The sequence below is a fragment of the Meriones unguiculatus genome, chromosome 10 (assembly GCF_030254825.1).
Source record: "Meriones unguiculatus strain TT.TT164.6M chromosome 10, Bangor_MerUng_6.1, whole genome shotgun sequence".
In the NCBI taxonomy this organism is placed as follows: domain Eukaryota; kingdom Metazoa; phylum Chordata; class Mammalia; order Rodentia; family Muridae; genus Meriones; species Meriones unguiculatus.
Genome location: NC_083358.1, coordinates 78931290 through 78946438, shown reverse-complemented (window position 1 = coordinate 78946438; position 15149 = coordinate 78931290). Strand labels below are relative to the sequence as shown.

General features: G+C 39.2%; 1 protein-coding gene across 50 annotated transcripts in view; it reads right to left on the bottom strand.

Moving 5' to 3' along the window:
- Nucleotides 1-15149, bottom strand: part of Ank2 (ankyrin 2) — a 559246-nt gene that overhangs the window by 100217 nt on the left and 443880 nt on the right. For 48 of the 50 annotated variants that reach the window (XM_060392739.1, XM_060392726.1, XM_060392734.1 and 45 more), the window contains 3 exons: nucleotides 7651-7848; nucleotides 5039-5137; nucleotides 4783-4881 (listed from right to left, as the gene is read on the bottom strand). In XM_060392739.1, coding sequence (XP_060248722.1) covers nucleotides 4783-4881; nucleotides 5039-5137; nucleotides 7651-7848 — 396 coding nt within the window. The remainder of the gene's footprint in view (nucleotides 1-4782; nucleotides 4882-5038; nucleotides 5138-7650; nucleotides 7849-15149) is intronic. The other 2 variants (XM_060392730.1, XM_060392740.1) reach the window with 2 other exon arrangements.

The window sequence follows — 15149 nt, the reverse complement described above, 5'->3', positions numbered from 1 at the left end:
AGAGATAAGAGATTATTCTCATAGGGAAACCTGTTATCACTGAAGGGGGCAGGGATTCGGTCAATCAAATAATCTCATAGTTAGAGCAAAACAATAGAAGAAAAACAAGTTGACTCAGCACAGCTGTTCTAGAAGGTAAGCTGACAATGACCAAGCAGAGGGGCACATTCCACACCAGCTACATTGACCTGAAGCTTGCCCTCATTGGGATGGTAGGTTTCTGAAAAAACCCCGTCAGTAATGTTTTGATTCTTTGCATAAAATACTCCCAAACCTAAAAGCTTTAAAGTGAAATTAGTGGTGTTTGTTGCTTGTGGTTCTCTTTTCTCCCCATGACAATGTCCATTGCTTTTTGCAGTTAAGAGAAATGTGTGTCAAGTGGTGTGATTAGAAAGCATTAATTAGATACGGACTTCAGTGTTCTCTTTTCCACTGACAGCTCACTTGGCTTCTCGTGGCCTTATTTTCCGATGGCAAATTTGGGCTTTGTAAAGCGAATGTATATGAAACGTGCTGCCATCAGTCAATCTTGAATGTAACTCTCAAGATGTACGGTAAGAATTTTCCTCTTTGGCCACAATCTTATCCCCTTTCCTTCTGCCATCCACACATGTCTAAATAAATGAGACTCGTGTCTTATAATTATGGAGAAAGAAAAACTCAAAATTTCATTTCTAGGTCTGATGAGGTTTAACTATTTTGCTAATGTTTGTAAAAAATACTGGCAAAGAAGATTCTGTTCAGAAATTAAGTAAAATATGCTCCCCCCAGAAATTTCTATATAATGATGAATTTGCATGTTTATTTTTAAGCCTCATTTTATTAAGTTTTCAAAATATTTCAAATATTCATCTTTTAAATATTTTAAAAACCTTTATCTTATAGTTTATAATGTATTTCTATCTTCTACACATTTGAAGATGGTATATATTGCTATGATATATACGCATATAGATGTATATCTCAAAGTAAAATGCTGAGCTTTATATTTCAAGAGAAGTTGCACGCATACTCACATTGGTGAGTATTTATCCTACTTTATAAGGATTGCCTTGTTTACGTCTCATTTAATGACTCTGGGGTAGTGGGCATTGACTGTAAACAGTGCTAACCTTGTCATATTTATAGTCCCATCATTTATGCAGAAGTATAAAGAAAAAGTCAGCAAATATTGTCTTACTCTGTTGGAACCTTCCATTTCCTGATTGTTAGACATAGTCAGATCTCCTTACTTTAAACTACTTAACTTTAGAGATTGGTTAAAAAAATAATTTAAATATAAAGTGGGAACTTAACCATACATCTGTTATTTGGTTTCAAGAAGATAGAAACCCTTAATGCCCTTGAGGAGCCCTTGAACGCCTGCTGTCCCACTGTCACAGCTGTCAATGGACTGTATTATATAACACAGTCACCAGGTAAGTTTACTTATATGTTTTCTGGGGATGGAAGTTGTCAGGAAAAAAAATGTATCTGTGAATGTCTGAGTTCTTGGTGCATCTTATGCTTGGTGTGGATATTCAGACAAAACTCAGACAAAAGCTGGCAGGGGAATGCGTATGTTCATGTCCAAAGCAAATACCAAGAGTCATGCCTCTATTTCACAGCTTTAAAACTGGCTCAGCAGACAGCTACATTGACTTCCACTTTGGTTGCACCTGGTTGGAAAGCATCAAAGCGTGAGAGACAGAACTGCAACATGATGTCAGCAGCACACAGAGGTGCCAAGGGCAGGCACACTGGGGTTGGGACACGACTGGCACCATCACAGCAAGCAGGCAGTTCGTGTCCACATAAAGCATTGTAGTCAACTCGCAGAGTCCTGGGTCCGGTAGCAATGTCCCAACATCTTGAGAACACACAAGTTCACAAGCACCACACTGCTAGATAAAGTCACACTTCTCTAAATAAAGGGTTGCCAAGTTTAGCAAATAAAAAGTGTAAGTGTCCACCTCAATTTTAATTCCAGATGATCAAGTAATTATTTTTATCATGTTTCAACAGTTTGCATTCAGTGTTAACTGGAATTAAAATTGAATATAGAGTCCAGTATCTTAACCAGCAATCCTCTGCTATCTCCCAGTTGAAGGCTACTGCTTTCAAAAATAGAGTGAACACACAGAAAACAACTAGGGTCCTGTGGAGAAGCGCTGGCTAGCAGGTGCCTCCCAGGTGCTTGTTTGGAGTGGGTGGAAGGGAAACAAGATAAGGAAGGGCAAATCAAACCAATGGAGAGATTGGGATGACTGCCCTGTGAGAGCTGAAGGTCAACAACCTTGCCAAATCTAAGATTCTTTCTAAGCCTGAAGTGACAGCAACAGTAGAGACCTATGTGCAGCCTAACTCTCTCCTTGCCTCTGAGGAGACCATACAACCGTTAGCAATCAGCAAACAATTCAGCCTTGGTCACTTAAGTGATTAAGGTGTTTCTGTATTTTGTTTTGAAGTATTTTCAAAAATCTCTACTAAAAGAAATTTCACCCAGTGTGGTGGGGGCACACCTTTAATTACAGCACTCAGGAGACAGAGACAGCTGGATCTCTGAGTTTGAGGTAAGCCTGGTCTACATAATGAATTCCAGGACAGCCAGGGCTACCTAGAGAAACCCTGTCTCAAAAAAGAAAAAGAATTTCAGTCAAGCTCACCATTTAATACAATAACATATACCATTGTGGTAATATGATGATATATTTTAACATAACACTACCATTGCTCCTGTGATTCTATAGATAAAGGAATGCAAATTTGAAAAGTGGAAAAAACCATAGGAATAAGAAGAATAAAATCAAAATGCTAAATGTGGTGAGCAGACAGGGGTGCTTTTCTTGAAAGTTACTAGTCTGTGTACAAGACTGTTCAGGTTTTATTTATAAAAAATGAAATGAAACGAAAATCTATATATTGTAGGAAATGACAAATCCTTATTTTAAAAAGGGAGAATTTCATGTTGAGTAAAATAATTCCCACTATTGACATGTATCTGTTAACTCTTTGATAAGAGTGAATGAGAGCAAAAGATTAATAAAAAGCAAAAAGATGAATAATTTTTCTCTCTGTGTCTCTTTGTCTCTCTGTGTGTGTGCGCAGACAGGCTTGTGTGAGAGCATGCAGAAGCTGTGTGTAAGTCAGAGATTCAATGACTTCCTCAATTGCTTCACCACCTTATTTTTTGGGGGTGGGCAGAGTCGCTCACTGAACCTGGAACTCACAAGTTTGGCTAGACTAGCTGGTCAAGAGGCCTGGGGTGGCCTCCCGTCTGACTCAATGTCAACACTGGGATCGCAGAAACAAATACACAGGACTTTTAATATAGAGTGACAGGAACTCAGGTCCTCATTCTTACAAGGCGAGTGCTTTAGTCACTGAGCTATATCTCTAGCCCCATGAGTTTGTTAAACACCCAAAAAAAATTAAATTCAAGTTGGGCATATTAGGAAGTTAATCCTGTACTTGATGATTAAGAATTGCCATGTAATATTACATTAGGACCAATATATACAGACCCGAAATTCTTTAATAGGTTCATGTTCTCATTTTTGAATAATATAAAGAGTATATCAAATAAATGGGGTCTCTAGTGGACTCTGTCCAAGCACCAGAGCCTTCAACAACTGTATATATATATATATGTATATATATATATACATATATATATATATATATGTAATATACAGAGAAATGAGAATGTGGGGAGAGGGCAGGGCAAAAAGAACCTAAGCGTCCTGTTTCACACCTTAAATGGGGAAAGCTATCCTGAAATGAGCACATGCCGCAGCCAGCAGCTACAAGCGTGACCACTTTAATAATGGCCGCTAGCATTCATGTGGGGAGACTCATTCTGTTACATCTGCTTGGTCCTGGGAGTGCCTATGATTTGGAAGGGCATGTACAGTGGGTTCTCCTTCCCTGGGAAAAATTTCTACCAGACGATTCACCATGAAACAATGAAAAGAGAGGTTTTAAAGCGTGGTTCAGGACCGTGAGAGAAATATATACATCAAGCAAAAAATCCTAAGTTAGACCAGAGAGAATTCTGGAACACCCAGCACTTATTGGCAGAAAGAAAGGTGCCCAGAGACTAGCATTCATCTCAGAATGTTGTTGATAACCATTTCAGGCCCGAGAAGCCTCCACTGAACATATGAATAACCTCGAAGCTCACGCTCAGTAGGAAGTGGCAAACGCACGTGTAACAGGGGGTGCTTTGCTATCAGTCATCCTCCCCGCTGACCTGTATCTGGCTGGTCTCTGAGTATGGAGCTTATGTTAACTAAGATTACCTGGAACACAGTGCATTCAAGCACAGGAGGGTAAACCTTAAGGCTGTTCTGCAACCCATCACTTTCAAAGGTGTTTGTGTGTGTGTGTGTGTGTGTGTGTGTGTGTGTGTGCATGCGTGCTTTTGAGGATTGCTCTCAAGGCCGGCTCAGACTCACAAGCTCATGGCTCAACTTCACAACACCTTGTAACTGCAAGTGCTTATGACCACACTTAGCCTTACAGGTGTTTTTTTTTTTTTTTATTTGTTTTATTAACTGTATTAGATGAGTGTCTGATTCACCTGCACCAGGAAGCCTAAGTTCTGTCAACGCCTAGCTTCCATTCTGTTTTCTGACATGTGGCCCCTGCCTTCTGTAGAGTTCCAAGCGTTACATTACAAAATGCGGTTTTTCAGAGGCCATCTCTGAGTTCTGATCACACACACGCACGCAGCCCACACATGCCCACTCTGATGCTCTCGCTCTTTCTCCCTGTGGTTATTCTGACCCAAGCCATACTCACAATGTTAGTGACATCTGGAGAGGCTCCGTTCTGCAGCAGAAGGAGGACAATGTTCAAGTGGCCCATGAAGGCAGCCACATGTATTGGCGTGAGGCCAGACTGTGAAACAAAGCAACAGCAGTTTTACTCCTCTGCACCGTGGGCTTTGGGGCTTCTTCAGATAAATGAAACGAGTGCAGAGGACAGGAGACGGGTGAGAGGAAGAGGAAGGCATAAGAGAAGAAATGTTTGGTGAGAAGCTGAAACACTTTTCTACCTCTGTTATAGCTTGGATTGAAGCCCCATATTTCACCAGCAGTTCCATGACTTTGATGCGGTTTTTCTTGCAGGCAATGTGCAGTGGAGTAAAACCATTCTGTGCAAAAGACAATCGAGTTAGTTGAAAACATGCAGAAACAGTTCTCACGCAACTCCATGCTGGCACATTGCAGGCGATAATGTTACGTCATCACATAATGTCACCGTCTCTTCAACCCTATGCAGGTGGTGAAATTGGAGAGGAGAAGTGGTGGTGTGTTCGCATGAGTAGTAAAATTTGTTTCTGTCGTTCTGAGTGCAGAACAGAGGAAATGAAAGCAGAGGAAAGCGTGTGAGCCTACTTTTCAGGGAAGGAGAAACCGAGAGCAATTGTGTTTTAGACGGTCTAAGGTGTTTTAGGATGTCTGGTCGGGTTATCGAGAGAAAGACGGAGTGAGAAGAAGCGTATTTTGATGATGAAGGGGCCAGTTTCTCAGAACTTAAGAATTATTCATTATTCAAAAAGCTAGAAATATGATGGCTTTATAAAAAAGTGTTTCAGCTTTGCTATTATTTTCTTAGGGAGAGTTTCAGATTAGCAGGCTTCATTATGCGGACAATATTTATATGAGAAGTTAAATTTTATATTATAACATGTATACCAATCGGATACATTTGATATTATAAAGAAACGATTAAGTTCCCAGATATATTTTAATGTACATGGAAATGATTACATTCCTGAACATTTTTAAGAAAGATGTGGTGAATTTCTGGGATGGCTGCCAGGCGACACCTCTGAGACCTAAACTTAAGCAGGATCTCTGAAAGGCACTTGTAGTTTTGTAAACTAGGTGACTGTTCAGGAATTGGAGAAATCACACAAAAATTTACCTAGCCCCAGGCTAACCTGTTACGTATTATATCTGTTGTCTTCTTATTTGAATAATGAGCTTTTACAGGATGATACCTATTTTGCTAGTTAACAGTTTTAAATGTCCCAGTGGGGACTGAGTATCATTTGATGTTCTTATATGTTACCAGTTCTCAGGAAAACATATGGTCTCACTTAAACTGGTGACTTTGTAGTCTTTGAAGTGGGATAATCAACACAATTGGTTGAGTGATGTCTCCTGTTTACAAACTATATCATAAGCCAGAGATAAGCAGCAACATGTGTTCATGTGCCATTAAAGTACATGCAACTAGTCACCTGTGATTCTATAAGCTTATTCCTCACTATTCAATAAAAAGTATTTTCAGCCTATGGGAAAGTTAAGGTCTTCACATATTTGAACATGACCCTGTAGGAAAAATCACTTTCTAAGTAATTAGCACTAAGGGGATTTCACTGAATATTTTCAAAGAATTCAATATTTAATGCTTTAATTGATCTATTACTTTACTCACTGATCAAATGTTGGATTGACTTTTGAGATTGGGTAATCTCATTTATCCCAGGCTGGCCTCAAACTTGCTCTGTAGCCAAGGATGACCTGGAACTTCTGATCTCCTGCCTCCACCTTCTGGATGCTAAGACTATAGGCAAGTGCCAGCATGCCTGGTTTTGTGGTCCTGGAGATCAAACCTAAGGGTTTCATGCATGCTGGGCACATGGTCTACATATTTACCTACTACCCTCACCCAATATTTCATCATTTTAACAACAGACACTCAAAACTTTTGAAGTGAACATGTAAACATACAGTAAAACAAAACAAAACCATGTGCTCTTAGATTGAGAATTAGCAAACAGAAGGCATAAATTAGTACCTGCCGAATGTACTAATGGGTTAGGCTTTAGGTGAAGCAAGATTTATTCCAGATTAGACTGTGGGAGACACACAGCTGCTCTGAGGATGGCCTCCTACAATTTTTTTTTTTCTTGACAAACTCATGGAATGCTTTCCTTAAAATGCTTCGCAAAGCAGTAATACACCAAGGACCATCCAGATCTCGGCTGGGTGGTTGGTCCACAAAGAACACATCCAAGTGACCTCTCCAGCAGCTTATATCATATACTTTCTCACGGAGCCAAATATAATCTTCATTTTACAATCTTTTTTTTCTCCTTAAATAATTAATAAAGCTCAAACTCTTCATACCTGTATACTAACTCTACTAGTATTTAGAGGTACCTAAAATTAATTTGGGGTTTTTCCTCCCAAGTCATTTTTTTTTTCTTTCTATCTAGTGTTGGCTCTCCTTGAATTCACTCTGTAGACCAGGTTAGCCTTGAACCTAGAGATCCACCTGCCTCTGCCTCCTACATGCTGGGATGAAAGGCGTGCACCTCCACACCCATCTGTTTCTTTCTTCTTTTTTCTTTTTTCTTTTTGTTTTTAACATCTACCTTCTATTTTAAAGCACCTGTCATCCCAGAGTCTCATACTGTTTGCCACTCACTAGTTTCAGAAATAATAACCTGGTGTTGTCCTAAATCTGCCCATGCCCACTACCACTTAGGAAACTATGGAAGCATGAAGTAGGCTGTCAGCTTTCAGGAGATGACAGGGTCGGCAGTTAAACTGTGGATCTATAACCATGCATTGATGTAGGTGCCACTGGCTGATTAATGTGATTTTGCTTTCCCCGGCTATGTTTGGTGAATGTGGATTGGGCCAGGTTTACCAGGGCTCTCGCATTCGGGTTGGCTCTCTTGTCCAGCAGGAGTTTGGTTACACGGTAGTGACCACAATGTGCAGCAACATGAAGGGCCGTCAGGTAATCCAGGGTGACGTCATCAACAGGCGCCTTATGCTGTAGCAGGTGCTTCACACATTCCACGTGGTCCCCCTGTGCAGCCATGTGAAGCGGAGACAGCCCATTCTGCACGTGGAAACAAAGAGAAACCAAGTCCATGGTTTGTTTTCATGACTTTAGTGTTTGGGGACCTGACAAAGTCCATCTCAACCTGTAGCACGGTTGGAAGCACGAGAAATAACTCCCTCTTAAAACCTGAATGTAGAACAGATGATGTTTGCTAAAGGCAGGAGAAAAGAGTGTATTTAATTTTATAATCATAATGATCTTTAGCAAAAAAGATACCGCATGTTTTCATAATATTCAACTTGATTTTACAAATTATCAGAACAGTATCAGATATATAGGAGTGGTGGCTCATGCAAAAATCATTTATATCTAATGCTATGTATAGCTGTCAACATTCAATTCTCTCTCTACCTGCATTTATTTACATAGAAACAGAGGAGTATATTGGTAAAGGATGGAAAAGTGTGTGACTGGGTCAAAGCAGTAGGAAAAATTTCACCATATCTTAAGTTCAGAAAAATTCTGAGGTCTTTTTTTTCCAATAAAACTACAAGACTTACTTTAAAGAGGGAGGAAAAAGACAGATAAATTCTAGAAGAGCATGAAGCCAAAGTAGACTTTTATATTAATGACCTCATAGTGAAAGTTTAAGTTAGCCTGAATATAACTCCATTTTGAAATAAAGATCTTGACTGGGAACTGAATTCAGGTACCAAGAAATATCACAGAATGTATACCTGGCAGAAAACAAAGTTAACTCTCCTAACAACAGCCTCCAGGAAATATAACAGAACAAATGCTTCATAGAAAATAGAGACAAACTCCATGGGAATAATCAATGGGAATTGGTTGAGAATCGGGTGGGAAAATTCTCCCCAATGTTTCAGATATGGTTTAGAAAAGTAGCCATTGTGATTATATGCCTTAGCCATTGTGGTTGTGTGACTCAGAAAAGGTCACCCTGCCCTGCTAAACTTCACCCAATTCTGTAACGCCAAGACTTGTGCCCCCTGCTTGCTGCCATGGAAACCCCCTGCTCACAGACTTTCCCTTTAAAAATGCTGTTCACTCAGAGCTTGGGGTCCCACTTCTCTACTGTTACGTCAGAGAGACTTGGGTCCTGAGTTCAATTGCTCTCGTAATAAAGCTCTCTTGCAATTGCATCGAGTCGCCTCCTGGTGGTCTTTGAGGGTCCCATGAACCTGGCATTACAATAGCTCTCAAATTTTAGGATAGTCTAGATTTGTGATTACTGATATGGCCTCAAACAGTTTTCCCCTGAACTGTGAAGGCAGTCAATAGCAATACTTAAGAGATCAAGGTAAACCATTATTCATGATCTGTCTAAGTAAAAACAACTCCCTATATTGTGAAGTTGATTCTCTCCTTCCATCTTTATATGGGTTCTGGGAGACTTGCTTGACATGTGCCCTTTAACCTGCTGAGTAATTTGCCCTACACCGATCCCCTACCTTTTTAAAGCTAGGCAAATAAAAGTCAAGAAAACATTCACATAATTTAAGAAAAAAAATCAGAAGAGACTATACTATTGTTTGTGCTTAATAACCACACAGGAGCCATCAAATACAGTTTGTTGATCAAATATATATTTTGGTAATCATATCAGTTCAAAGAAGAGCTGTGTTTGCATAATATGACAGAAAAGACCCATGACCCAATATTATCAACAAGAAAGGTGACTTCAAGAATGAGAAACAGCCACAAACAAATACATGAAAATCTTAATTGTGGTTGTTTATTGATGGAAGAGGTTTAAGGGAATTAAAAATGATATTTGTTTCTGAAATGAACTGCATTAGGAATCATTGCTTTCATATGGATTTAGAAATCTGTTAAACAGACCTTGAAAAGAAGAGCTAGTTGGTAAGAAAATAAACATTGGAGGTGAAGATGATGTCAAAGTACAGATAAAACTAACATGGCCATTGACAATGTTTGGACTGAAGGGTTAACTGCTCATCTCAAATTTCTGTCATTTGCCGATGCCATTTCATCCGCTTGAAGGTTGTGTGTAAAACTGGTCACAATATCAATCTCTGTCTAACCCAGGTTCCCCTAGTTATTTCCCATGATCCTCTCAGCCTTCCCTACCATCCCAGCTCCACTCCTTTGTGTCAGCCGCCACTCTCAGCAACAGTTTTTACTAGGGACTACCACTGGGCCTGGAAACAGGTGATTTTCACTATCCTTCCTGTCCTCCTTTTCAGGTCTCTTCAGAATTACTCTTAGTACTGCAGAAGCCTGCCTGCAAAAGACCCCTCTCCCACTCTATCTGCAGTATTTGTGTCACCCATCAACCTGCAGAAACCCTCTTTACCAGGGACCCTACAGCCACCATAGCTGCCTAGGATCCAAAGTTTGAACAGACACTAAAGAACAGAACACTCACCCAGCAAAGACAAGACCATATATCTATGCCAAGAAATATTTCAAACATCATTACACCAGATGCCTAAATCCAAATGCAAAACCAAACATGAATAGCCAAGACAATATGCATCCTCCAGAAGCCAGAAACATTATAGCAATATCTCCTGAGAAATGCAATTTAGCTGAAGCATATTGCAATTTATGAAATATGAATGTATTCAGAGATCTTAAGGAGAATATGCATTAAAGCCTCATGAAGACCATGAAAACCCCAACAGTTGAATGAAATAATGAAAACATTTCAAGACATAAAGGTAGAACTAGAATCATTAGAGACAACCCAAACTGAAATAAAACTGGAAATGAAAAACTGAGGATATCAAACAAAAACCTTAGAGGTAAGCCTCACCAGAAATTACAAGTCAAGTAAAAGAGAATTTCAGATCTTGAAGACAAGATAGAGGAAATGAATAGCTTAGTCCATGAAGATGTTAAATCAAAGAAAGAAAAGAAAAGAAAGGAAGATAGAAAGATAGATAGATAGATAGATAGATAGATAGATAGAAATATACAAGAAATCTGGGACACTATGAAAAGACCAAACCTATAAATAATAGGCACAGAATAATAAGAAGAAACCCAGGTCAAAGGCATAGAAATTATTTTTTAATAAGACCACAGAAAAAACTTTCTGCAGTCTAAAGAAAGATATGCCTCTCAAGGTACAAGAAGCATACAGAACACCAAACAGAAAGGACAAGAAAAGGAACTCCCCATGACACATCATCATCATCATCATCAAGACACTGGATGTTCAGAAGAAAGGATATTAGAAGCTTTGTGAGAGAAAGAACAAGTCACAGACTCATCATAATAACAGTTGACTTCTCAGTGGAGACTGTGAAAACCAGAATGGCATAAAGGTATATTATCCAATCTCTAAGACACACCAATCCCACCCCAGGCTACCGTACCTGATAATTTGGCAAAAGAGTGTATAAGACAGAAGAAAACAAATGTAGGCCCTCTTTGTTGGGAGCACACATGAAAGACCTCAACAGAAAGTAAGATAAGTGAATAAAAAGGGTAAATAAGGGCTGGGAGAGATGGCTCAGTGGTTAAGGGTACTGTCTGCTCTACTACAGGTCCTGAGTTCAATTCCCGGCAACCACAAGGTGGCTTACAACCATCTATACTGAGATCTGATGCCCTCTTGTGGCATACATGTGTACATGCAGATAAAATACTCATCTACATAAAACAAATAAATCTTTAGAAACCAAAAGGAAGGGTGAATAAGGAGAGGAGGTTCAGAGGCATAAGAGACATCACAAGAGAGATCAGGCATGGTTGGAAGGGCTGGGGTGACAGGATTGCCTTGGGTATGTGTAATGTGTTCAGAACAGCTGGCTTGCAGAAACAACAGAAGCCAGTTGAAGGCCTCTTGCAATGATCCAAGTGGGACACATGGTGGCAATAAGGCTGTTCAACAGCTTTTGGCTTAATGATACGTATAAAAGGAAGAGGTTACAGAATATAGAGTGAGAAAAAGAAGAGTCCAGCATTCCATCCAAGAATCTGAAAGAATGACATGCCCGTGAATGAAGATGCAAGATTCAAAGAGTGGACAAAATATGAGCTTATTTTTTAACTTAATTGGAGCTGCCCAGTCAATATCCAAGCAGTCATGGGAAGCTACCATGAACACGTAGGATTCTAGCACGTGTGTGTCAGCAGATCATAGATACCGCTTTAAGATGAACTGCAGGGACCTTCAGAGCAAGTGAGTGAGGAGAGATGGAGCAAAGACAGAGCATGGTCTTCAGAACTGCCAACAGCCAGAGAACTGTGAGATAAAGAGGAAGCAGCCACGGAGACAAGCGGATGCTAGCGATGGATGAGACATCCAAAGTATCGTCCTAGAAGGCGAATAAGGAAAGCGTTTAGAAAAGGGAGGCGTAGGAAGCTGTGGCAGGGTATAGAAATAGGAAGGAACACAGGCTCCATGGGCTCTGATTCATGGAACCACACAGCTGTGAACGTGGGAGTTTGTGGACATTGTCTCAATGCTTTTCTCTGTGTTGTATGAAGAAATAAAAAAAGAAAAGATGTCCAAGTGATGAAAAAACAAACAAACATCTATGGCTTAGTTAGGTAGCAGGGAGCAAAGATAAATCACTAGAAACTGCAGTGTGATTTGTCAGGCACCACGTTGGGCTAACCTTCAGTCAGTGATTATGAGTCTGAAGGCAACCCTGTCACAACTGTCACATTCAGGTACAGGACTGGGACATGGACTTCGTCAGCAAAGGCCATAGGGAGTGAGCACGGGTGTGGAGTGATAGAAACGAAACTTGGGCTATGCAGAGGGAAGAGGCTAGGGTGAGGACAGAGACAGTGAGATTGACTGGGATTGGGGATTTAGAGTGAGTGAGCTGAGACATAGAAATGGTGGTTGCAAAATGTGAGGTTAGGCATGGAAATTACAGAGGTCTTATAGTCAACACACTGAGAATTCCTGGATTCTGGTGAAGGGTCATTTTTGCTGAGAGCTAGAGCTTTAAAAAATGAGGTGAAGTTGTCTCAAGGAGTTGGAGGACTGGATGACTGAGAGCTGCAGTGGGTAGGATGCTATGCCACACCCATGCCAGTGTCCTACTCCAACCTGACTAGCTCACCTGTCCTTAGTCCTTTACTCTCACAGAACCCTAATTTTCATAACCTTTTCCTGTCTCTCCTGCTCTGATGATTCTAAGCATCTTAAAGATACTTTTTGATTAGTATTCATCTTGCTAGTTTCTTGGTAACCAGAACAGTGCCTATCACAATGTATCTTCTCCATCCATGACGGCTAGATGCAGGAGTGAATGGGTATCATATATATATTCTCTGCTGGACCCTTAGATTTGAATGACTCCTGATTAGACAAAAAGGTCACCTTAAGAATCACACTTAGGTAATCCATATTCTTGTGGCTATGTGTCAATTACAGGTAAATTATAAACAAGCTTATATGAAAAATCCTTGAAAGATCATGCATGCCCCAGTTTTAGGTACGTTTAAAAATTTTGGGTGTAACATGATTGGAGTGAAATTTTGTTTTCATTTAAATTGAAATCTGTTTCTTCAACAAACTTTGGACAATTATATCTGCATAGCCCAGTCTAAAATGTTACACATTTTAAACTATATTTTTGCAACATTCACACTACAGAATGATAATGAAAAAACAATGCAGATACATTATTTCACATCATGTAGTTCTTGTATGAAGTCAGGGGTTTTTTGTTGTTGTTGTTGTTTGTTTAAATGGCTGGTAAAACACAGCTTTTACAGAATAACTGCATTCTCTATACATGTTAAGTATGTGCTCTCATTTGCTCCAAATGATAGCAATGAAATTGTCCATAAAAATATAAATTGAACTGTGTGTGGTGACAAGTGCCTTTAATCCTAGTACTTGGGAGGCAGAGGCAGGCTGAATTTGAGGACAGCTTAGTTTACAGGGTGAGTTCCAGGGCTACACAGAGAAACCCTGTCTCAAAAAAAATATCTCTCTCTCTCCCTCTCCCTCTCTCCATATCTATATTATTTGTAATCAGAAAACAGTATATAACATATTATACATAATGAACATATATACATATCTATATTTATATATGGAGTAGCTGTCAAGATAATAGCATTAATGCCAGAAGATAAAGCTTTGAGCTTCTTTAATCTTTTCTTTTGGGTAATACTAATTAGAATAATTACTCACTAGTAGAGTTGTTTGACTGCATTGGTTACCTGCAGTATATCCATTATCATTCTGTACTGTAAATGTTGCATGCACATATCATATACGTGTGTGGGCGTGTGTGTGGATACAGATGTATATAGTGAAGATGATTTATGTGTGGCCACTGTCTTGGTTTCTTCATCTTGCCCTATTGCTAGTATCAATGGATAGTAGCATTACTAAGGAGTAGGAAGAGGGAGGGGTCAGGAGAAAATGTAAGACGTTTACATTGTCAGAATTTTTTTTTTTAATATTTCAGGATCTAAAAATTATTGCATATCCCATTAAATAACTCTGGGTGGTTAATGTTCATTTATGTTTAATAGTATTTTCTGATAGACACTGGAGAAACATGTAACAGTAAAATAAAGCTGATAAATATCAATAATAAAAACCTCCAAACAATTTATTTACTCTGAATTTTATTCACATGGAAATGGGTTTTCTTTCTTCAGCACATTACTAAAATGAGGCAATTTTTTTTTTTTTTTTTTTTTTTTAGTGTGCTATGCTATAATGAACAGAATACTTGCTTTATGGTTCTTTAGAGGTGGCTAATCTAAAGGTGTGCTGCTCCTATCATATTTATTAATCCCTAATAAAGTCAACCAACTTTACTATTAATTTTCATAATTAGCATTACTGCAAAGAAACAGATTATAGAAGCTCAAAGCTTTATCTAGTTAATGATATTCCCTTTACAGGTAATTCTTCCTGTTACCTTAGAAAATGAAAAAACAAAAACAAAAACAAACCTTAGCTCATTCAATGTCAGAGTCTCATATATATTCATATATTTAATATTGCTAATATTGTAATCTGGTTAGACAAGTTTTTATCTACAGTAACAATAGGTTAAAAAAACAGGAGGAACATAGAAATATCCATTTGGTACATCTTGATGCTTGCAATTGCTCATTTTAATAATTTTGCAAGTTTGGTATATATTTCTTATTCCTAGCACACTGAATGAGCAAAAAAAATGATTGCTGTTTTAAAAAAATTTTTATTTATTATTTATTATAACTTATTCACTTTGTATCCCGGCTGTGGCCCCCTCCCTCGTCTCCTCCCAATCCCACCCTCCCTCCCTCATCTCCTCCCATGCCCCTCCCCAAGTCCACTGGTAGGAGAGGTCCTCCTCCCCTTCCCTCTGACCCTAGCCTATCAGGTCCCATCAGGAGTG